At 40.1% G+C, this 25615-nt stretch overlaps 1 protein-coding gene across 2 annotated transcripts in view; it reads left to right on the top strand.

The window, feature by feature from the left end:
- Positions 1–5850: 5850 nt before the first annotated feature.
- The window catches only part of zgc:153184 (uncharacterized protein LOC751652 homolog), a 35939-nt gene continuing 16174 nt past the window's right edge, over positions 5851–25615 (top strand). For both annotated transcript variants that reach the window (XM_060944160.1, XM_060944159.1), the window contains exon 1: positions 5851–5996. In XM_060944160.1, the coding sequence (XP_060800143.1) occupies positions 5991–5996 (6 nt within the window). In that variant the 5' untranslated portion in view covers positions 5851–5990. The remainder of the gene's footprint in view (positions 5997–25615) is intronic.

Genomic DNA, 25615 nt, shown 5'->3' with positions numbered 1-25615 from the left:
CTAGGTACACCCTGGACAAGTCGCCAGGTTATCACAGGGCTGCCACAGAGAGAGACAACCATTCACATTCACACCTACGGTCAATTTAGAGCCACCAATTAACCTAACCTGCATATCTTTGGGGGAAACTGGAGTACCCGGAGGAAACCCACGCAGACACAGGGAGAACATGCAAACTCAACACAGATAGGCCCTCGCTGGCCGCGAGCCCAGGGCCTTCTTGCTGTGAGGCAACCGTGCTAACCACTACATGACCGTGCCACCCTAGCTGAGATAATACAGCTGAATACATTAGTTTGAATGCCTCGAGACCTGAGCTTTAGTGCTCAGGTCAAAGGTTGCAACAAGCCTAGGTGGTGGGTCAGTGTTCTTAGGCAATGGTATTGGGCTGTTAATCAGAAGGTCATGAGTTCAAATCAATTTGACATTGCTGGGCCCTTCAGTAAGACCCTTAATCCTCAACTGCTGAATTGTATCCTGTCTCAGTCCTAACTTGTTTTGGATAAAAAGTGTCAGCCAAATGAGTTGAATTAAAATGTAATAGATTCAAATAAAACCTAAAAAATGAAAATAATTTGCCACAGAAGGGTACTTATTTTGAAAGTTATGAGTGGTGAATCCAAAATCAAATTCAAAAGCCGAATTCCAAAATTAAATTGTAGATATGATCAAGATAAAGCAGGAATACCATCTCCTATTCCAACATGTATCTCTAAACCCTGGGGTGTAGGCATATGGGTCCGCCCCAGGGACAAGAATCAGCATAATGATGGTGGATGGAAAAGAAGAGTACACAGTGTATAAGGCAGAACTGAAGTGTAAGCTCTAGGTCCCCTGGGTGGAGGATGAAGGATGGTGTGAACCCATGCAGGTGAGATTCACATTTGTTCCAGTACTACTACAGCTACTATTATTACTACTGCCACTATGAAATTTTTTTTTCTTAAAATGATGCATTTTCTCAGTTTAAACATTTAATATGTTGTCTACGTTCCATCCATCCATTATCTGTAACCATAATAAGCTTAGCAGTAGGCCAGTCAAATGCATAGTACACATAGAAGAAGAAGCCTTTATTTTTGTCACATGTACACTCAAGCACAGCAAAATTCCTCCTCTGCATTTAACCCATCTGAAGCAGTGAACACACATGTACAGAGCAGTGGGTAGCTATGTATGCTACAGTGCATATATGTGTGGCAGTCGAAATTAATTTTCTAGACAGGGCCAGCATTTGGGTGAAAGATGATAACAGGGTATCTGTGTAGGAAAGGCATCAAAGTCGCAGAAGAATGAGTGGGAAGAGCTCTGCAAGCCATGTATCCAACATACCATGAAGCCAGCCTGAGAAAATTATCTTATCTAATCTTTGAGCATTCATTTATCACATCTATTCCTTCTGAAAAAAAAAAGACTCTTCCACACAGACAGATCAGTTATAGGCATAGTCCTGTGACTGGAGTGTACAACTTTTGTGTATTCTGTATTGTATGGGATCAGATTAAGATTGTGTGCACCCTTGACAGGAAATAAAAATGTTAAAAATAGTCATGTATAAAATCCCAGACACATAGTATAACTATAGAAGTTGTCTGTGTGTAAAAGTCATTGAATTGTTTTAGAAGGAATAAGCATGTGATTCTGGCTTCATGGAATGTCGGATGCATGGCTCGCATAGCTCTTCCCACTCGCCTCTCTGCAACTTTGACGCCTTTCCTACAGAGATGGCCTGTCATCACCTTTAGCCCAAATGCTGGCTCTGTCTTGAAAATAAATATGATTGGAGTAAGTACAAACTCATGGGCTTGGCAGTAGGCGAGTGTTCACCAGTCAAAATTTTTAAAAACTAGGCCATCATTCATGGTTACCTCTGCAACAATGCTGGCCGACTCCAATTCCAAGTGTGCATCAGGTAATCTGTGTGTTTTATAGAATCCATGTTTGGCACAGAATATCTTCATACTGCAGGCAGAAAGTGCTCTCTGGCCACTCACTTCTGAATTAATAATCTCAGCTATTTTGACTGATGACCTACATTCTTGAGTGATTGCGATAATACTGCTGATGTAGGCCTACAAACAGTGGTGATCTTATCCTCTGGGGAATTTCAGGCGAAGATTGAGGCCTCCATCAAATGCCCCAGACTCCCCCAAAGACAGCCACAGGTAGCTAGCTAACTGCCTAACTCACGGTATCCAGCTGTTATACAGGGGTTTTTGGGGCAACAGCTGTGCACTGTATACAGAATGTGAAACTATGCCATGGTGCATTGCATTCTGGGTCGTGGTCACCATATTTTAGGATACACCACTTCAAATTTTTCAGCTGTGGCCTCGCCAGCTTTTTTAAAAATTTTTATTTTTTAAAATAAGTATATTTCTCTTGAGGCTAATGAGAAAAACAAACAAGCAAATTTAAAAACAAACCCTGCAGTTTGACTTGTTACTGAGAAACCGAAAAGGGTAAACTCTCCTGTCCTGAAGACTCAAGTCTCATGGACAGGCAACAGCAATCAACAGTTAAAAAGCACCATGTGTTGTTCCATTCATCCATTATCTGTAGCCCCTTTATTCTGTTCTACAGGGTCGCGGGCAAGCTGGAGCCTATCCCAGCTGACTACGGGCGAAAGGCGGGGTACACCCTGGACAAGTTGCCAGGTCATCACAGGGCTGACACATAGACACAGACAACCATTCACATTCACACCTACTGTACAGTCAATTTAGAGTCACCAGTTAACCTAACCTGCATGTCTTTGGACTGTGGGGGAAACTGGAGCACCTGGAGGAAACCCACGCGGACACGGGGAGAACATGCAAACTCCGCACAGAAAGACCCTCACTGGGCTTGAACCCGGACCTTCTTGCTGTGAGGCGACAGCGCTAACCACTACACCACTGTGCCACCCTGTGTGTTGTTCATTAATAAATAAAGAATTGTAATCATTTGCAGTGCAAGAAGAATACTATCTCTGACAGACAAACTTAACATCTAAATAAATAAATACAAAGGAGCTGATAAGGATTCAATTATCTGCAACCACAGCAGCTGTTAACATGATAACACGAAAATCAACAATAATAATCCATCCATCTGTAGCCGCTTATCCTGTTCTACAGGGTCGCAGGCAAGCTGGAGCCTATCCCAGCTGACTATGGGTGAAAGGCAGGGTACACCCTGGACAAGTCGCCAGGTCATCAGAGGGCTGACACACAGACACAGACAACCATTCACATTCACACCTACGGTCAATTTAGAGTCACCAATTAGCCTAAACTGTATGTCTTTGGGGGAAACCTGAAGCATGCAAATTCCACACAGAAAGGCCCTCATCGGCCACTGGGCTCGAACCCAGGACCTTCTTGCTGTGAGGTGACAGTGCTAACCACTACACCACTGTGCCGCCCAATAATAATAATGACTGATCATTTTTAATTATTTAATTGTTGGTGCAATTTAAAATGTGTGCTCTATTTTATAATTTCTATATTCAGACTCAACTTACAAACAAAAGTTATTTTTCTTTTCTCGTGTTTTATTTTCCTCAATAAATAAATGACCAAGTATAATAGTTCTGTCTCATTTGTTTAACTGGTTCTCTTTATCTACTTATAGGACTTGTGTGAAAATCTGATTATGTTTTTGGTCATATTTATGCAGAAATATAGAAAATTCTAAAGGGTTCACAAACTTTCAAGCATCTCTCTCTCTCTCTCTCTCTCTCTCTCTCTATATATATATATATATATATATATATATATATATATATATATGTGTGTGTGTGTGTGTGTGTGTATATATGTATGTATGTATGTATACTAGTGCATCTCAAAAAATTAGAATATTGTGAAAGTTCAATATTTTCCATCAGTTATTTAAGAAAGTGAAAGTTATATATTATAGACTCATTACACATAAACTAAAATGTTTCAAGCATTTTTCTATTTTAATTTTAATGAATATGGCATACAGTACAAAAACATAAAAAAAACCATCTCAAAATATTAGAATATTTCATTTCGAGTTTGAGTAAAACAGTATGAACACAGTGTATCTCTCGGTCTAGTTCAGTACATACAGCCACAATCATGGGGAAGACTGCTGACTTGACTGTTGTCCAGAAGATGATCACTGATGCCCTCCACAAGGAGGGTAAGCCACAAAAGGTCATTGCTGAAAAGGGTGGCTGGAAAAGGTGCACAAGCAACAGGGATGGCCGCAGTCTTGAGAGGATCGTCAAGAAAAGTTGATTCAAGAACTTGGGAGAGCTTCATAAGGAGTGGACTGAGGCTGGTGTCAGTGTATCAAGACCCATCACGAACAGACATCTTCAAGAAAGGGAATACAACTTTCGCATTCCTATTATCAAGCTACTCCTGAGCCAAAGACTATGATTGAATGAATGAATGAATTTATTTATTTCGAACATGTATAAAAATGTATGTAACTATTTGTACATACAAAAGAAAGAAAATGAAAAAGTGACAAAAGAATAAATAAAATAAAGAGCTAAGACATTACAATACACCGCACATTGTTCGAGACAATGTCAGAAGTGTCTTATCTGGGCTAAGGAGAGAAAGAAATGGACTGTTGCCCAGTGGTCCCAAAGTCCTCTTTTCAGATGAAAGTACATTTTGCATTTAATTTGGAAATCACGGTTCTAGAGTCTGGAGGAAGAGTGGAGAGGCACAGAATCCAAGGTGTTTGAAGCCCAGTGTGAAATTTCCACAGTCTGTGATGATTTGGGGTGCCATGTCATCTGCTGGTGTTGGTCCACTGTATTTTATCAAGTCCAAAGTCAACACAGCCATCTACCAGGAGATTTTAGAGCACTTCATGCTTCCATCTGCTGACAAGCTTTTTGGAGATGCTGATTTCCTTTTCCAGCAGGACTTAGCACCTACCCACAGTGCCAAAACTACTACCAAATGGTTCGCTGACCATGATGTTACTGTGTTTGATTGCCCAGCCAACTTGCCTGACCTGAACCCCATAGAGAATCTATGGGGTATTGTCAAGAGGAAGATGAGAAACACCCGACCCAAAAATACAGATACGCTGAAGGCTGCTATCAAAGCAACCTGGGCTTCAATAACACCTCAGCAGTGCCACAGACTGATCACCTCCATGCCACACCACATTGATACAGTAATTCATGGTAAAGGATCCCCAACCAAGTATTGAGTGTATAAGTGAATATACTTTTCAGAAGTTGGACATTTCTGTATTGTAAATCCTTTTTTTGATTGATCTTAGGGAATATTCTAATAATTTGAGATACTGGATTTCTGCTTTTCATGAGCTATAAGCCATAATTATCAAAATTAAAACAAAAAAGGCTTTAAATATTTCACTTTACATATAATGAATATAGAATATATGAAAGTTTACCTTTTTGAATTAAATTATGAAAAAAAGGAACTTTTTCATGGTATTCTAATTTTTTGAGATGCACTAGTGTGTGTGTGTGTGTGTGTATGTGTGTGTGTATATATATATATATATATATATATATATATATATATAAAATACATTGTACTACAAACAGCCACTAGGGGGCGTCAAACCTAATTACTGTATGTAGACATGAATATAAATGTTTTAGTTCACTGTTCTAAGGCCGTTTTAGAGTGAAGACAATAAACATGGAGTATGAAAAGCAGATTTCAAGTGAAAGTGTGTGTGTGTCCACAGTGTGGGTTTCTCGGTGTCCTGGTGTTCACACTCCCATCAGCTGCTCAGCCCTGAACACACTGCGCAACTAAAACACACAGCACCACATCAGTGCTCCTCCTCCTCCTCCTCTGTGTCCTCAGGGTTCTCACTCAGAGTCTCAGTGTGTGAGTCTTGAGTTTTGTTGAACTGTACAGCTGCTCGGATGGAGATGGCACTCTGGTAGCGTGAAGCTGGGGAAGTTTACTGACTCTTTAATTGGAGTGACTTGGACACACCAGAGCACAGCTGGACAGATCAGACCCTCTCAGAGGATGGAGGTAGCTACACTCTCTTCTTTATGTGAAACCTTTTTTATATTTAATTCCTGATCACAGTGAAATGAACAGACTTTATTGTAACTGAAACATCTCAGACTATACCACATGACACAATTCTGTAAAGTGGAAACTCCAAGTTTCTTAAAAAAGAAATTGAAATGTTTTTCTGAGACCAAAGAGAAAGGAAACTTCACTTGAATGTCCTGACTTCCAAAAGAAAAGTGGACTGGCAATCACACGATCTGGCAGATTTCTGAGATAACACTTGATCATGAACTGAACCTGTAACAGAAACTCTAATACACTCATAATTACTGCACACACACATACCATATATATATATATATATATATATATATATATATATATATATATATATATATATATAAATAAACACAATGCTGGTACAGCTGTAGAAAAATGTCAGTTTACTCAAAACCTAACAGTTCCATTCTCAAGAAGGAATGAAATAAGCTTCATCCTCATGCAGGTACACGGCCACATTTTTAACAAAAAAATTTAAACAATTTGACATTTTTAAACCACAAGAAAAAACGTGTCACATGAACTGTCCCAACTCTCCCCATCTGGCCATTTTGAAAAAATAAAATTAAAAAAAACCTGAAGTCATTTTTAAACTTGTTTTATTTCTTAATTAACGTGTTATTCAATTACATTTTCAGTTTTAGTAACCTTATATCATGACTCGTATTGGCAACAAATTGCAATTAAATATTATACTTATCGGCCTATTCGGTTTTTAGCCATGTTGAATTTAGTTCGTTTGGTCCACGGCAGGCGTCGCTTATCCGCGCGATCTTCATGAGACTTGTGCGAGACTTCGAAACGTGAAGTGTCAGCCAGGTGTCAGTGCCGCCATTTTGAAAACTGTTTTCCAAACAAAATATTGCACAAAAACCAGTTTAAATGACGATTACTGCCTACTTTTTCCAAACTTTCCTGATTGCTATCAAAACAAACAAAACTCCCAGCTTAATTACATCAGCATTCAAAAGAGGGCACGTGCGTCTTTTGACTACCCCGTGTCTGAAATTGCTCCCTACTCACTATATAGTGAGGACGCCATTTTGTAGTGCTGTCTGAAACCTTAGTGAGGATTATTTACACTCTATATAGTGCACTCAAAGTATCCCACAATGTATCACGAAAAGTAGTATACAACGATGGTCACTAACCAAAGCAATATATCCCATCATGCATTGCGGTCGTGCTGAAAGAAATCAAATAAAAAGTCTCAAATTTGATTTCATAAAAGCCAATGGCAAAGAAGAAAGTATTCAGCCTTGATTTAAAAAGAACTGAACGATGCAGGTACTTTGTATTGATTAATGTGGGAAATGCGCTCAGTATAATATGGATTTGTCACAAAAACACATGCGTGTATTTATTATTTTGAAAACCTACCAGCCAACTGATCTGGCACGTTTTAATTGTGCGACAGTAATAACGTAAATACTAGCACGACGGAGTTGTTTCCAAAAGCGTTTTTTTCATTTTACCAATGAGCTCACTATATAGTCCTCTATATAGTAATTCCCTATATCGTGAGTACGGAGTAGTGAACAAGTGAGTGATTTCAGACACAGGGAACGTTGGCAGATGTCGGTCACTTTGATTTCCGCTGTATGTTTTACTTCTGTCCTATGATGTCTCGCACAGGTCTCAACAAATCTCGTTTACGGCCATCGCTTTGACATATGGACTGATATATTACGCAGCATATTTCAAACACTCATAACTCGCTATAACAGTGACAAAATAGCTACCAAAAATGCATTCCTATATTTAATAAAATGAGATAAATAGAATTTTGATGATAAAAAAATTTGCCTTCAGTTCTCCTTTAAATGTTTTTTCCCTCGAATTTAAGTATAATAAATAATACTACTGTATATGTGGTAACTCTAGGCTACATAATTTAATTCCTAACAAACCCCCAATTCACCAGCGTACATTACACCAGAGAATGGAGATGGAGGTGAAGTAGAAAATACAAGTTTTGATTGACAAAAATATTGAATTGCACAAACCTTACTGCAGTGTCCAGCTTCGTGACTCCAAAGGAAGTCGGTTACTCTAAGGGGCAACATCAAACTTCTGATATAATCTAAAACCTGATTGGTTGAAATGAATTTATGGGAATACAAACTGTCCCAAGTCTCCCCTGTCCCGTGTGTCCCTGCTCTCGCCTACCTATTTAAATAATAAGCCTAACTATGTTTTGGTGTTGGTTAAACTATGGTTTAAAACTATGTTTTATGCTGAGGGGGTCTGTGGATATTTATTTTACAGTTAAAGGGATCCCTGGTTGCAAAATTTTGAGCATCCCTGCTATAGAGTAATGACGCCAATGCAGTGATGCCATTATGTAGCAAACGATCAAGTTATTCTGCAAATAACACCTTGTCCTAGACAGAGATGATGTAATGATGTGTAAAGGCTGATTTTGAACTCTCCCACAACTCCAACCACCACCATATTCCACATTAGCCAAGTGGAAGAGTACGTACAAGAGAAGCAGTTAAAAAGTGCTGATTCCTGCTGTACATGGGTAACAAGTGCAGGGTTTTGGCTTCTCGTCTGGGAACACTTCCTCACATAGCACGTGTTCTTTGTTCCTTTGCTGCCCCAAAAAGTGCCCAAGTGCATTCAACTAGTCTTTCTTGACACTGGTAGAACGCATACGAAAGAAAATGTGTGATTCACAGGTGAAATGTCCACTGCCTAAGAACAAGTGGGGAATGCAAAAAAAAAAAAAGAGAAAGAAGGCCGAAAAGAAGAGAAATGGAGACAATGTCAGATGTGCTCTTACAACACGGTGATTGATGTTAACAGGATGGCTGACTGTCTTCCAGCAGATTAAGAGCGTGAAAGCTCGTGGAATCAGGAGGGAAAAGTCACAACATTCTCTGGCCACTTACTATTCCACTGAAAGCTTTGGGAGTCCCCTGTGTATTATGAGTTTGTGTATATTGTGTGCATGTGTGGGTGGGTTGGGTGTGCACTTGGTCCCATATATAGCTGAATAGAGTAAAACTGGGAACAGAGTGTAACTGTAGATGTGAGAGAATGGGCTGGATCTGCCCAGTATATGTGAATGAACATGTATTATTCATCTTAAGTGCAAAAACAAAACTAACAAGAGTGCTGCCAGCATGCAGTACTATCAGTAGAGCAATCAGGACCACAACAAATAATCTAGTTATACACTGAGCTGAAAAAAAGGTGAGGATTGCAGTTCAGTTGCTATTTTCAATTTGAACAGTTAAGTAGACACCTATAATGGATTTGCCAGACTCGCAGCCAAAGTATTTAAGACCAAACCATGCTGTAGGAAAGTGTAGGAGGTTTGTCTTAGGGCACTTTGATTGAAAAAATGAATGAGGGAAACTTTTTTTTTTTTTAGTGTTGTCCTTAGGAAGTCCTGTGCCGTCTCAGGCATTCAAGTGCTGCAGTCAGCGTATTTGGCACAATGCCATGTGATCAGACCACTTCTCCTTCTCTTACATTAGTCTCCATTAAATGTTAGGGTTTTTTTTGTTTCACACAATTTTATATCTATCTAATAAATAAATAAATTTAAATTAAAAAAAAAAATATATATATATATATATATATATATATATATATATATATATATATATATATATATATATACATACACACACACACACACAGTGGTGCTTGAAAGTTTGTGAACCGTTTAGAATTTTTTATATTTCTGCATAAATATGACCTAAAACATCATCAGATTTTCACTCAAGTCCTAAAAGTAGATAAAGAGAACCCAGTTAAACAAATGAGACAAAAAATATTATACTTGGTCATTTATTTATTGAGGAAAATGACCAAACATTACATATCTGCGAGTGGCAAAAGTATGTGAACCTTTGATTTCAGTATCTGGTGTGACCCCCTTGTGCAGCAATAACTGCAGCTAAACGTTTCCAGTAACTGTTGATCAGTCCTGCACACCGGCTTGGAGGAATTTTAGCCCATTCCTCCGTACAGAACAGCTTCAACTCTGGGATGTTGGTGGGTTTCCTCACATGAACTGCTCGCTTGAGGTCCTTCCACAACATTTGGATTGGATTAAGGTCAGGACTTTGACTTGGCCATTCCAAAACAGTAACTTTATTCTTCTTTAACCATTCTTTGGTAGAACGACTTGTGTGCTTAGGGTCGTTGTCTTGCTGCATGACCCACCTTCTCTTGAGATTCAGTTCATGGACAGATGTCCTGACATTTTCCTTTCGAATTTGCTGGTATAATTCAGAATTCATTGTTCCATCAACAATGGCAAGCTGTCCTGGCCGAGATGCAGCAAAACAGGCCCAAACCATGATAACACCACCACCATGTTTCACAGATGGGATAAGGTTCTTATGCTGGAATGCAGTGTTTTCCTTTCTCCAAACATAATGCTTCTCATTTAAACCAGAAAGTTCTATTTTGGTCTCATCCGTCCACAAAACATTTTCCATTAGCCTTCTGGCTTGTCCACGTGATCTTTAGCAAACTGCAGATGATCAACAATGTTCTGTTTGGAGAGCAGTGGCTTTCTCCTTGCAACCCTGTCATGCACATCATTGTTGTTCAGTGTTCTCCTGATGGTGGACTCATGAACATTAACATTAGCTAATGTGAGAGAGGCCTTCAGTTGCTTAGAAGTTACCCTGGGGTCCTTTGTGACCTCGCCAACTATTACACGCCTTGCTCTTGGAGTGATCTTTGTTGGTCGAGCACTCCTGGAGAGGGTAACAATGGTCCTGAATTTCCTACATTTGTACACAATCTGTCTGACTGTGGATTGGTGGAGTCCGAACTCTTTAGAGATGGTTTTGTAACCTTTTCCAGCCTGATGAGCATCAACAACGCTTTTTCTGAGGTCCTCAGAAATCTCCTTTGTTCGTGCCATGATACACTTCCACAAACGTGTTGTGAAGATCAGACTTTGATAGATCCCTGTTCTTTAAATAAAACAGGGTGCCCACTCACACCTGATTGTCATCCTATTGATTGAAAACACCTGACTCTAATTTCACCTTCAAATTAACTGCTAATCCTAGAGGTTCACATACTTTTGCCATTCACAAATATGTCATATTGGATCATTTTCCTTGATAAATAAATGACCAAGTATAATATTTTTGTCTCATTTGTTTAACTGGGTTCTCTTGATCTACTTTTTTTTTTAGTCTTTTCTTTTAAAGATTTTTTTGGGGGGCTTTTTTCACCTTTATTGGATAGGACAGTGTAGAGACAGGAAATGAGCTGGAGAGAGGGAGGGATCGGGAAATGACCTCAGGTCGGAATCGAACCCGGGTCCCCAGACTTATGGTATGGCGCCTTAGTTAACTGAGCCACGACACCCTTCTTTATCTACTTTTAGGACTTGTGTGAAAATCTGATGATGTTTTAGGTCATATTTATGCAGAAATATAGAAAATTCTAAAGGGTTCACAAACTTTCAAGCACCGCTATATATATTAGATAGATAGATTCAGCCATAACATTGATTATTTCATTACAGTGGCACCTGTCAAGGGGTGGGATATATTAGGCAGCAAGAGAAAACAGTTAGTTCTCGAAGTTGATGTGTTGGAAGCAGGAAAAATGAACAGGCGTAAGGATCTGAGCGACTTAGACAAGGGCCAAATTGTAATGGGGAGATGACTGGGTCTGAGCGTCTCCAAAATGGCACATCTCGTGGGGTGTTCCCGGTATGCAGTGGTTAGTACCTACCAAACGTGGTCTAAGGAAGGACAACCGGTGAACCGGGGAGAGGGTCATGGGTGTCAAAGGCTTATTGATTCACATAGGGGCACAAAGTCTAGCCCATATGGTCCAATCCCACAAAACAGCTACTGTAGCACAAACTGCTGTGCTACAGTAAATATATATATACTCATCCAGCCATATAATGTTTCGTAATAGCTAATGATAGTTAAGTTTTGATATACTTTAAGACTGCATTATAAAAGCTAAACATGGAGGATTCCCACTCAAGATGTGTAATATTCTGCCGGTGTTGGAAAATAATGCATTAAATGTGTCTGATTAAATCACAGATGCTGTAAGGTTTTACATGATTACATTCTTCTAGTTGTTATGCTTTGAATTTACACAAGTAATGAGTAATACAGTACTTAAAAATGATATTTTATACACTATCAGTAAGAAAATTTGCATGCTGCTTATTCAAAGTGAACTTAAATTTCAGATATTCATCTGCATATAATCATTTATGTTCAAGACAGAATGTTCTGACTTTCTCTTCTGTTTCAATATCACTATGTCTGTGATATCACTGTGTCCGTGATAGCCTGCTCCAGTGTCCATGACAGTAACGTCTTGAGTGATTTCATGAGGATTTTCAAGGTCACTGTCTGTGTGTCAGTGTGGGTAGAGCACATGCCTGCTCTTTAATAGCTTTTTATATTCCTGATTTTTGACCATTTTCTTGATATTGCCTGCTTTGACTGCTGCTCTTCTCATATGAAAAAATATAACCATATCTCCTTCAATACAACAATGGAAACTAGTGAAGATCATCTCAGGATTGTAAAGGGGCCCTGAAACAAACAGAAGGAATAAAGAGGTTGCATTATCTGTGAGTCAACAGAACCATCCATCCATCCATCCATCCATCCATTATCTGTAGCCACTTATCCTGTACAAGCAATGTACAGGATGCTTATCCTGTATCGCGAGCTAGCTGGAGCCTATCCCAGCTGACTATGGGTGAGAGGCAGGGTACACCCTGGACAAGTCACCAGATTATCGCAGGGCTGACACATAGAGACAAACAACCATTCACACCTATGGTCAATTTAGAGTCACCAATGAGCCTAACCTGCATGTCTTTGGACTGTGAGGGGAACTGGCGCACCCGGAGGAAACCCACACAGACAGCATGCAAACTCCACACAAAGGCCCCCGTCAGCCGCTGAGCTCGAACCCAGAACCTCCTTGCTGTGAGGCGACAGTGCTAACTACTACACCACCATGCCGCCCTCAACAGAACCCTGTGAACTGTTTTTGCAATTGTTGCTTTAAATCGTGATTGGTTTATCAGTTGGTGATGTTCTTGTTCATTAGGTCCAGAACCATGTGATATGAATGATCCTCTATGTCAGGGTTCTTCAACTTCAGCCCTAACAGGATGCCCTCTTCAAACATGTAAAATTCAGCCCTTGGATTAAATTAGGTGTATTTTATGAGGTAGAATGCTAAACAGTGCAGTACTGCGGCTTTCAAATGCAGGAGTCTGACACTCCTGCTGCTATATGCTTCATTAGATGAGTCAAATGGCTTCATTCCTGTGTCTGTGATTGATACAAATTAATGCTTGCTGATCAGTTTAGCAATTGGTGCACTCTACCATGTGGGGACTTGAAAAGATGTGCTACATATACTAGTAATAATAATAATAATAAAAGTGGGACTAATAATAATAATAAAAGTGGGACTTTTCTGGAGACTTAGTATCCACCCAGATTTTAAGAGAAAGAAGTTTCTATTCCAAGTGTTTCCGTCTTTAACGTTGTCTTCCATTTTGCCCAGGTGTGCTACTGCATCTGGCTGAACTTGGAAGAACTGTGTATCATCAATGTAGAAATGAAGGGCAGCATTATGTTTGTGAATTACATGTCTAAAGGAAAGATTAGAAAGCCTAAATCAGAACCTTGTCGAATCTGAACAAACTGGCATTTGTCTGTTAAGTAGGATCTAAACCAGGCAGGAACTTGTCTGCCTACACAGAGCTTGTTTTCCAGCCTACTGAGTAAAATACCAAGGTCAATAATGTCAAAGGCTGAACTCAAGTCCAACAGTAACAGAAAGGAAACATAACCACAGTCAAACGCAAGCAGGTCATTGAACACTTAAGCTTGTGCTGATTTTGTAATTCAATGCTTCCAAATGTCATGGAGGAAGTCACAAAATAATAACTGTTACAGTAAAGTGGGGCTCCCGACAACATTTGGGGTCCAAGAGCACTGAAAGCATATTGGGCAAAAATAAACAGAGAACATAAGTGTTCAAAGTACAAGTGCTAAAGTTTTGAGGTCTTGCAGTTTGAGCGGACTCTTTGTAGATAAAGGGATGACTGTTCCACTTAATAAGTCACACAGAGTTAAACTCCTACAACAAACTACTAGAAGGGGTAATGATCCATGAAGATTGACAACAGTTTACGGAGGGACCGTTTGTTTTTGCAGAAACATTCCTATTCTTATAAGTACAGGAATTATTACATGGTTAAGCTAAGAAGCATTTTATAACCTCTCCTGAGGATTCTGAATGGAAGGGTCTTGAGATAAACAAGGCGTAGTTATCCACCAACACTACATTACTCTAGAATGGGGGAAGTGGAGACATTAACCACTTGAAGAATAAGCAGGGAGAGGAAGCTTTCTGTCTTGTGACACTAGCAGGTTTCTGTATATGGAGCGTCGCTCTATGCGCTGCCGTATATTTGGAATGTGTATGAGTGCATGTCTGGACTCAACAGTCTTTGTAAATGTCTTTATACATTAATAACAAAAATCTGATGGCTATCTTTACAGTTTATGATCGTTTGACATTCAGTGAATTTGTCAGGACTTGCCTTGACTTTAGGATCCATATTTGGCCATGCTGAAGAGTATGGCATATATGTAGGGCTTGATGTCTCGAAGAAGAAACCTTTATTCGTCACATGCGCACTTCAAGCATAGTGAAATTCATCCTCTGCATTTAACCCATCTGAAGCAGTGAACACACACGCACACACTCAGAGCAGTGGGCAGCCACACCAGAGCGCCCAGGGAGCAGTCAGGGGTCAGGTACCTTGCTCAAGGGCACTTCAGCCCAAGGCCGCCCCACGTTAACCTAACTGCATATCTTTGGATTGTGGGGGAAACCCACGGAGACATGGGGAGAACATGCAAACTCCACACAGAAAGGCCCTCGCTGGCCGCTGGGTTCGAACCTGGAACCTTCTTGCCGTGAGGCGATCGTGCTAACCACTACACCACCGTGCCGCCCCACAACCACCGTTTATTTTCAATGCTTGAAAGCTTCTGTCATCACTAAAAATAAGACTTGTGAATTTGTATTAAGGGTGTAACACAATGACAATTTCTATATCTGTACGTATCTGTTTAATAGTCCAATTATCCATATCTCTATTGGTCATGGCCAAAATCGGACTTCATAAATAGGAAACCACCACTGAGTCCAGAGAAACCCTGGGAAAAACCCTGGGGGTAGAAATGGCAGCCCTGTTTCTGTTATGGTCTGTGAATTCTGGCTTTGACAGTTTCTCAAACTCAGCTACTTCAGTCAAGTTTATAATTGATCTTGACTGTTTTTTTATTCACACTTACACAGGTATTATTTTTGTTTGTCCCTGCCTACAGTATTTTCTAATGTGAATGGTGGTCTTTGTTTGTCCCACAAGTTTCATAACTGACTGCAAACTCATGTCATGAAAATACACCTCATGTCCACATGACTTCTGCAGAATCCAAGGCCTGATGCATAGTCTCAACCATTGACTGTAAAAAAACATGGGCAATGTAACACCTCTAAGAAGGCAGCATGGTGGTGTAGTGGTTAGCACTGTCACAGCAAGAAGGTTCTGGGTTCAAGCCCAGCGGCTGACGGGGGCCTTTCTGTGTGGAGTTTGCATGTTCCCCCCCATGTCTGTGTGGGTTTCCTCTGGGTGCTCCAGTTTCCCCTACAGTTCAAAGACATGCAGTTAGGTTAAACAGCTACTCTAAATTACCCATAGATGCAAATGTGTGTGTGTGTGAGCGCGCAGAAAGGAACTGGCTACTGCTGCAAGTCAATCAAACATGGTTCGCCTCAAGCCCGGACTGGGTTCGGCAGTGACGATGAACGTCTCTAAAAAGTGAAGCAACCGCAGGTCTAGTACCCCTGCTGGCTGGCTGCAATATAACTTGTGGCACCACCCATCCGCACATATTTCAAATACAAAATAGCCTATCTTCCATGTCATGTTTCTCGTCTAAATTGTCTTTCATTACATTACATTACAGGCATTTAGCAGACGCTCTTATCCAGAGCAACATACAGCACACCCGGAGCAGTTGGGGGTTAGGTGCACTTCAACCATTCCTGCTGGTACAAGGAATCAAACTGGTGACCCAAACCTGCTTCTGTAACCATTAGACCATGGCTTCCCCATCTTTCCATCTGCAATGTCTAATTTGAACAGTTAGTTTTCCCTATGCTGATGTCTGCACATTTTTAAAACTTTCCCCCAGAAATTAGTTTTTAAAACATTATTCTACACTACAGTGGTGCTTGAATGTTTGTGAACCCTTTAAAATTTTCTATATTTATGCATAAATATGACTTAAAACATCATCAGATTTTCACACAAGTCCTAAAAGTAGATAAAGACAGCCCAGTTAAACAAATGAGACAAAAATATTATACTTGGTCATTTATTTATTGAGGAAAATGATCCAATATTACATATCTGTGAGTAGCAAAAGTATGTGAACCTCTAGGATTAGCAGTTAATTTGAAGGTGAAATTAGAGTCCGGTGTTTTCAATCAGTGGGATGATAATCAGGTGTGAGTGGGCACCCTGTTTTATTTAAAGAACAGGGATCTATCAAAGTCTGATCTTCACAACACATGTTTGTGGAAGTGTATCAATAGTCGGCGAGGTCACAAAGGACCCCAGGGTAACTTCTAAGCAACTGAAGGCCTCTCTCACATTGGCTAATGTTAATATTCATGAGTCCATCATCAGGAGAACACTGAACAACAATGGTGTGCATGGCAGGGTTGCAAGGAGAAAGCCACTGCTCTCCAAAAAGAACACTGCTGCTCGTCTGCAGTTTGCTAAAGATCACGTGGACAAGCCAGAAGGCTATTGGAAAAATGTTTTGTGGACGGATGAGACCAAAATAGAACTTTTTGGTTTAAATGAGAAACGTTATGTTTGGAGAAAGGAAAACACTGCATTCCAGCATTAGAACCTTATCCCATCTGTGAAACATGGTGGTGGTAGTATCATTGCTTGGGCCTGTTTTGCTGCATCTGGGCTTGCCATCATTAATGGAACAATGAATTCTGAATTATACCAGTGAATTCTAAAGGAAAATGTCAGGACATCTGTCCATGAACTGAATCTCAAGAGAAGGTGGGTCATGCAGCAAGACAACGACCCTAAGCACACAAGTCGTTCTACCAAAGAATGGTTACCAAAGTATGGTTACCGTTCTACCAAAGAAGAATAAAGTGAATGTTTTGGAATGGCCAAGTCAAAGTCCTGACCTTAATCCAATCGAAATGTTGTGGAAGGACCTCAAGTGAGCAGTTCATGTGAGGAAACCCACCAACATACCAGAGTTGAAGCTGTTCTGTACGGAGAAATGGGCTAAAATTCCTCCAAGCCAGTGTGCAGGACTGATCAACAGTTACCGCAAACGTTTAGTTGCAGTTATTGCTGCACAAGGGGGTCACACCAGATACTGAAAGCAAAGGTTCACATTCTTTTGCTACTCACAGATATGTAATATTCGATTGTTTTCCTCAATAAATAAATGACCAAGTATAATATTTTTGTCTCATTTGTTTAACTGGGTTCTCTTTATCTACTTTTAGGATTTGTGTGAAAATCTGATGATGTTTTAGGTCATATTTATGCAGAAATATAGAAAATTCTAAAGGGTTCACAAACTTTCAAACACCACTGTATTGTGAGATGGGTATACTTGGGAATTAAGTGATTGACGGTCTTGGCAATGTGCTGGACCTTGGTACTGGGAGAAAGGGACAGTCCTACCAAATGAATAGTTGTACCTGACTTTGATTCTCATCTCTACTGTGCAGACCCTGGCTGTAGGTAGCAGTAGAAAGTCCTTTCTGCGCAAACTCTGGCTCCAAATTTGAGAGGTGGAATTTTGGTTTCGTTTCTCTTGAACAGAAGGACATGAAGCCACACCGTCCATGCTTTACAGTCATTTCACAGTCCCAACCAGATGATTTGTGAAATGTTCTGGCAAGCTTTCTTTAAGAAATACCCCAAATGAATAGTGCACCTCCCATTCATTTCTGTATTAGTATCCACAGTACATTGTCCATCCAGACTGAATAACGTATTCATATTCATTTCCATCCTTAGTCGGACTAAATATTCTTCCTGCTTTAATTTTGGTTTGCACATATTTTGGCATGATTGCAGCATGTCTGAGGATGAGGTGTGAATTTACCTGATAAGGAACGTAGCATGGTTACATTCTACTTAATCAAAGCAAATTGGGAGAATCACGAAGTACAGCTTTGTTCTTCTTTTTGCTCCTGTGCATTCACAATGTTGGACAGAGTAAACAGATATTGTCCTGTACTGTGTTCTTTTGTCTAAATGCTGTGAAAAGGGACAGAGTTGACTACACATGGTATAATTGTTCAACACGAGTGAGCAAATAAAGGGCTAACTTTGTAATCCCAGTGGAAAAGTGATGTGATTTCAAATACACCACGTTTCCTTGGAAACTTGAAGAAACAAAAACAAAGTCTGCTTTAGCATTAACAAGGCTTGGCTGATGTTTTATATGGTCACTGCTGGCAGCTTGAACCCAGTGTTCTTCAGTTTAATCCAGCACCCTTAAATGAAAGTAAACTTCACTGCACTTGAATTCTACTCCGGTAAGACTGTTATTTCCATCAATTCTTCATATTAATATCCATATTTACCACATTCTTCTCCTTCACTGACTTTTCTCTCAAGCTTCATTACATTCATCTTACCTTCTCTAATCTGTACAAAGTATACATTAAATAACAGAATGATTAAAACATATAACTAGTCTTTGTGTTTATATTTGCACAAGATGCTTGTGAGAACATTAGCTGAACTGACTGGTGAATGAAAAGTAACTCTTTCACCATATCCTGTGTTTTTTCTGTCTAAGAAAGAAAGCTTGTTTGATTTTTTTTTTTTGTTAATTGTCTCTTTTTGTATAATTTTGCACTGGTCAACTGATCTGTAGCAAATATTGTTACTGTACAAGAGAGGACCTTTTATTACTGTAAACAGGAGGAAGAAGCACTTGATATATGAGCATTTAACGTGTGCTACAATTCAAAAGTTAGTGTATTACTTTGTACGAGTAAATAAAATGTTTGTTCAACAGTCATAACAAAACATGCTGCGTTTATATTGTTATACTGCGAATATAGTACATTATCCAAAAGTATTTATTCATCATAATGTCAAAACTGTTTTCAGGGTTTTTTTTTCTTTTTTTTTTTAACATTTTGTAATGTTTCAATGTACTTCAAGAATGGTAATGATCACAGAAGGCATCTTTGAAAACTGCAGTTTACAGTCTTACCATACAGCTGATCTAGCTAGTTTCTTTATTTCAAGCTTCTGTTTCAGGTTTAATTGCCCTGAAACGACACCCATCCCCATCCGGAACAGAACTGCTGATCTCTGCAGAGTCATCTTAAAAAGCAACCCAAATGGCACGTGTGTTGGCCTGCAAAAATTTTTCACATCGTGAACTTGACATTTTGTCTTGCAAAAGTATTCATCCCCCTTGCTGTTTGTCCTGTTTTGTTGCATTACAAGCTGGAATTAAAATGGATTATTTGGAGGGTAAGCATCATTTGATTTACACAACATGCCGACCACTTTAAAGGTGCAAATTATTGTTTTTTTGTGACACAAACAATAATTAAGATGAAAAAACAGAAATCTGGAGTGTGCATAGGTATTCACACCTTTTCATATGAAACCCCTAAATAAGAGCCGGTCCAACCAATTCACTTCACAAGTCACATACGGTAATTAGTTGAGTAAGATCCACCTGTGTGCAATCAAAGTGTCACATGATCTGTCACATGACGTCTGTATAAATCAACCTGTTCTGGAAGGACCCTGACTCTGCAACATGACCAACATGAAAACCAAGGAGCCTCCAAACAGGTCAGAGACAAAGTTGTGAAGAAGTATAGATCAGGGTTAGGTTATAAAAAATATCCCAAACTTTGAATATCCCAGGGAGCACCATTAAATCCATTATAGCAAAATGGAAAGAATATGGCACCACTACAAACCTGACAAGAGAAGGCTGCTCACCAAAACTCACAGACCGGGCAGGGAGGGCATTAATCAAAGATGCAACAAAAACACCAAAGATAACATTGAAGGAGCTGCAAAGATCCACAGCGGAGATGGGAGTATCTGTTCATAGGACCACTTTAAGCCATACACTCCAGAGAGCAGGGCTTTATGGAGGAGTGGCCAGAAAAAAGTAATTGCTTAAGAAAACACATTTGGAGTTTACCCAACAGCATGTGGCAGACTCCCCAAACACATGGAAGAAGATTCTCTGGTCAACTGAGACTAAAATTGATCTTTTTGGCCATCATGAGAAATGCCATGTATGGCACAAACCCAACACCCTAAGAATACCATTCTTACAGTGAAGCATGGTGGTGGCAGCATTATGCTGTGGGGATGTTTTTCATCTGCAGGGACAGGAAAGCCGGTCAGGACAGGAAAGATGGATGGCACTAAATACAGGGCAATTCTGGAAGAAAACCTGTTTGAGTCGGCCAGAGGTTTGAGACTGGGACGAAGGTTCACATTCCAGCAGGACAATGACCCAAAACATACTGCTAAAGTGACACTGGAGTGGTTTAAAGGGAAACATTTAAATGCCTTTTTGAATGGCCAAATCAAAGCCCAGACCTCAATCCAGTTGAGAATCTGTGGCATAGCTTGAAGATTGCTGTACACCAACACAACCCATCTAACTTGAAGGAGTTGGAGCAGTTTTGCCTTGAGGAATGGGCAAAAATCCCAGTGGCTCGATGTGCTAAGCTAATAGAGACATACCCCAAGAGACTTGCAGCTGTAACTGCAGCAAAAGGTGGCTCTATAAAGTATTGACTTTGGGGGCTGAATATCTATGCACACTCTAGATTTATTTTTTTCATCTTAATTATTGTTTGTATCAATAAAAAAAACAATTTGCACCTTTAAAGTGGTAGGCATATTGTGTAAATCAAATGGTGCTAAACCCCCCCCCCCCCCCCCAATCCATTTTAATTAGGGCTCGAGCACCGTTCGGTGCGAAGACCCTATTGTTTTCGAAGGATTATTATTATTATTATTATTATTATTATTATTATTCTGCCGTGTTTGGCCTTATTTGAGGCATTTCCCATGCACGAAAACTCATGAAATTTGATACACACATCAGTCATTGTCCTTGCTACTCAGCCACAGACTTTTGGCCCCGGGCATGGCCCAGGGACTTCATAGTGCCCCTTTTTCCATTTCCCATTGAAATGAATGGGTAGAACTTTGGAATGATCATGTCATAAGGCCATTTGGAGTGAAATTACACATGGTCATTTTTAACGTACTCCTCCTAGACGGTTCATCAAATTCATGTCAAACTTGGCAAACATGATGCCAAGATATTGCTGAAGTTGAATTGCTAAGGGATTTTTGATATGTTGTAATATGTTGAAATATTATAACATATGTCAAGATATTGCTGAATGTTGAACTTGATATCTGTAGGATATTGCTGAATGTTGAACTCGATATCTTGTAATATGACTCTGATTCTGATACTCTTTAGCCATTATGGGCCTGTCTGATGAACATTTGATGAATATATGACATGTGACTGTTTTGTTGGGTGGTGGGATGTCCTGGGTTGCGGAACCACATGTGCGAGGGCCCGTCAAGGCCGCTAGCGGCTTTAATTCCAGCTTGAAATGCGTCAAAACAGGACAAACACCAAGGGGGTTAAATACTTTTGCAAGACACTGTATATAGTAGAACTTTTCTGAACTGAAATATGTTTCTCTATTGCATGTATCACAACCAGAAATAGAGTTGTTGCAGTTTTAATTCGAGCGACCCCAAAAGTGAAAAGTTGTCCCTAAAATTGCAATTAAAAGTTCCATTCTGGGGCGGCACGGTGGCATAGTGGTTAGCGCTGTCACTTCACAGCAAGAAGGTCTGGGTTCGAGCCCCGTGGCCGGCGAGGGCCTTTCTGTGTGGAGTTTGCATGTTCTCCCCGTGTCCGCGTGGGTTTCCTCCGGGTGCTCCGGTTTCCCCCACAGTCCAAAGACATGCAGGTTAGGTTAACTGGTGACTCTAAATTGACCGTAGGTGTGAATGTGAGTGTGAATGGTTGTCTGTGTCTATGTGTCAGCCCTGTGATGATCTGGCGACTTGTCCAGGGTGTACCCCGCCTTTCACCCGTAGTCAGCTGGGATAGGCTCCAGCTTGCCTGTGACCCTGTAGAAGGATAAAGCAGCTAGAGATAATGAGATGAGATGAGTTCCATTCTGATTGTGGTGCAGGAGCATCACAGACATTTTGACAGGTTGCATCTCATTACAAACTGAGCTGATTAGACTTTTGTCTGTTTTGCTACAGCTACCCAACAATCTGATCACAGCATGACCATGTGGGATGCAGGACCTGCTATAGATAGCTCTGGAGGCATTCTGGGAAAATTCTTTTCAGCTAGGTCATCTGGGCATACTGAAAATATTGTAGTTATTTACATATAATAATATTTATATATTATTTATTATACTGCATACTCAATTTGGGTATGCATAGTATGTAAATTTGAACACAGGTGTAGTTTTAACTGAGGAGTGTAGTTTGTTCAGTTTCACATCATGAAAACAAATGAGTAAACTATTACACGTCATCGCAGTGTGCATCAGCACTATTACATTGTAAGGCTGAAGTATTGCATTGATTAACTCTGGACATGGATTAACCTGCTAATTTCTTTGCTTTGTGAGGTGTTGAAATCATCACACTCTTTTTAAATATGATCTGCCGCTCTTCCTGCTCACACGTGGTTGTGTTGTTTCATCCTCATATCACTTGTTCACACACATCCTGTGTCGGAGAGGATAGAAAGCAGAGATAAGATGTGAATTGCAGCTGTGCTCTGATCAGACCAGAGTGTTTTGTCTCAGATGATTGTTTGCGTCTCAGTGAGCGAGTGTGTGTGGGTTTTACTAAAACTACTACATTAAAGGTTCTATTTTTCAGACTTTCAAAAAAAAAAAAAAAAAAATATATATATATATATATATATATAAAATAGTATATCCCAAATCTACTTTAAAATTCCTTGAAATGTGATGTATGATCTTTTACATGGTTGTGGTTGTTTAGTAAATTTGACTGTTAGGACACATTTTCTCTCTCTGGACATGGTTCATGTCAGTGTCAACAAAAAAAACTAATGACCCAAGCCTTCGTGACTGCTTGGTAGCATTTTTCTCAGGCCCCCAAACCTTAAAATAGATCTGGCTCGGTTTTCTCTCCCACAGAAGACCCCTCTGGCCTTCCCAGAGTCCTGAACTTGTATATCCTATAGAATTGAGTGCAGTCTTGCGCTTGGGTGGCTCACAAGTTTTGCCATACATGGTCTAGGTATGATTTGTGATAATAATTGAACTGCATGTGAGTGTGAATATGCTCACATTTAGCTATAGCAACAGTACTGAACTTGAGTGTTGGCGTGTTTAAAATGGGGTTGCAAAATTTGAATGCTTGAGTCAGTAATTGTGCAAGTTATTTTTGCAGCCTTTGTGTTGTTCTGGGACTGAAGGTCATTTCTGTAGTCCAAGGAGCAAAGTCGTGGCTCCTGTCCAAATGTTTTATACTAGAAACCATCAGCTTTGGTTAACTAACAAAAGCTTGAACATTCAATAAACACTCAACTCCATTGTCTTCTTGTGAGGTTTTTCACTGGAAGCACTTAAACATGAGGTTTTGTTTTTAAGAGACAGGAAGGAGTTAACAATCATGTGCACCAAAATAATGAAATAAGGGTGGGTGGTCTCTGGGGGCTTCTGCTTATCATGGATGAAAAAAAAGGAACTGTAGGAATTTAGAAGGAAACAAATCACAGGAAAATGGCACTCTCTCTCTCTCTCTCTCTCTCTCTCTCTCTCTCTCTCTCTCTCTCTCCAGTGTATAGTGTTTAGGCAGCATATGCAGGATTTGAAGTGTGTGCATGTAATAATCCCTTTTGGGTGGAGGGAAAAAGGTAGATGAGCTCACTTTGTGTGTGTGTGTGTGTGTGTGTGTGTGTGTGTGTGTAATAGGGAATGTGTGTATATCTGGGAGACTGTGTAAGAATGTCTGTGGGAGAAGTGTGTTCATGTTTCCAAAGGGTTTGGCTCAGACAGGGCAGACACCCAAAGCTAGAAACAGTAAAGAGGATCTGTGTGTAAAAAAAAAAAAAAAAGTGTTTTGTCCTAAAAAGCTCTCAGAGCAAAAGAAACAGTATGAGGAGAAAAATAGAAGCAAAGAAAATGAGGCTCAGTGCCAGTGTCAATACACATAACTTTATAATGGTGATTAACTTTATTTAATACTATTACAAAACTATCCTGAATGAGGAGAAAGAGATGGAAACTGCTGCTTGTCTGTAATTCCCCAGGCACTTAGCGTGATGTTAGTCAGCTGTGTTAATGTTCTAGGAAACACACCCAACCTTCCCAGCCCCTCAGTCCTGAATGCACCTCTGGGCTGATGTCACCATTTCCCTGTGCTACTTTTTCATGCACTTTTCATGTGAGACCCGCTCCATTTTCCTGTTGTTGTGAAAGCGGGAAATGTGATCGGCCTCATAAAACAAGTGCTGTCGGAGTCTGAAGGTAATTCTTGCATCATGGTTTATGGAATGGCTCAGAAAAATACAGAGGCGTGTAAAACTACTACTTGAGCATATTCTCTCCTCGGCAGGCTTGTAATTCTTCGGCTCACTCTTTTGGTGGTCTGGGGATATTCTAGGTTGTGTGGGAACCCTGTGTCAACAGTGAGAGTAAGCCATCGTGAGGTTTAAACTGCCTCAGAAATCCATGGCTCAGAGAACATCCAGCAGTAACAGTCCCTGCGCTAGTAAATCTGTTAACAAAACAAAGAGGCTGATGCACCAGTTCTGTCATTCACGAGACACATTAGTAGGACGTGTAGAAAAAAGCATGTAAAATAACAGAGTTTAGCATATAAAGATAGTGTGTCACCGCTCAGTGATTGATTAACAGATGTTAAATACACCCAGGATTTTAAATACTATCAGGATGAGTTTCTGAAACAGAAAGCTAAGGTAAATTAGTTAATATGCAAAGTTATGTTCAGGGTCAGTGACGGAAATTGAACACATATGAGGATGTAACAAACCTGAGAGAATACCTCACAGAAGTGGTTCTAGTCAGAAACTGAAAGTTCTAGTCAGATTTCCAACATGATATGGTGAAATGTAATTCTGATTATTTATACTTTCTCTTGGGAAAACATCCATCCATTATCTGTAGCCACTTATCCTGTACAGGGTCGCGGGCAAGCTGGAGCCTATCCCAGCTGACTATGGGCGAGAGGTGGGGTACACCCTGGACTAGTCGCCAGATCGTCGCAGGGCTGACACACAGAGACAAACAACCATTCACACTCTCATTCACACCTACAGTCAATTTAGAGCCACCAATTACAGTAGCCTAACCTGCATGTCTTTGGACTGTGGGGGAAACCGGAGCACCCGGAGGAAACCCACGTGGACACGGGG

The sequence above is a fragment of the Neoarius graeffei genome, chromosome 17 (genome assembly GCF_027579695.1).
Source record: "Neoarius graeffei isolate fNeoGra1 chromosome 17, fNeoGra1.pri, whole genome shotgun sequence".
NCBI lineage: Eukaryota > Metazoa > Chordata > Actinopteri > Siluriformes > Ariidae > Neoarius > Neoarius graeffei.
Note: the sequence above shows the minus strand (reverse complement) of the source record. Positions and strands in the feature narration are given on the sequence as shown.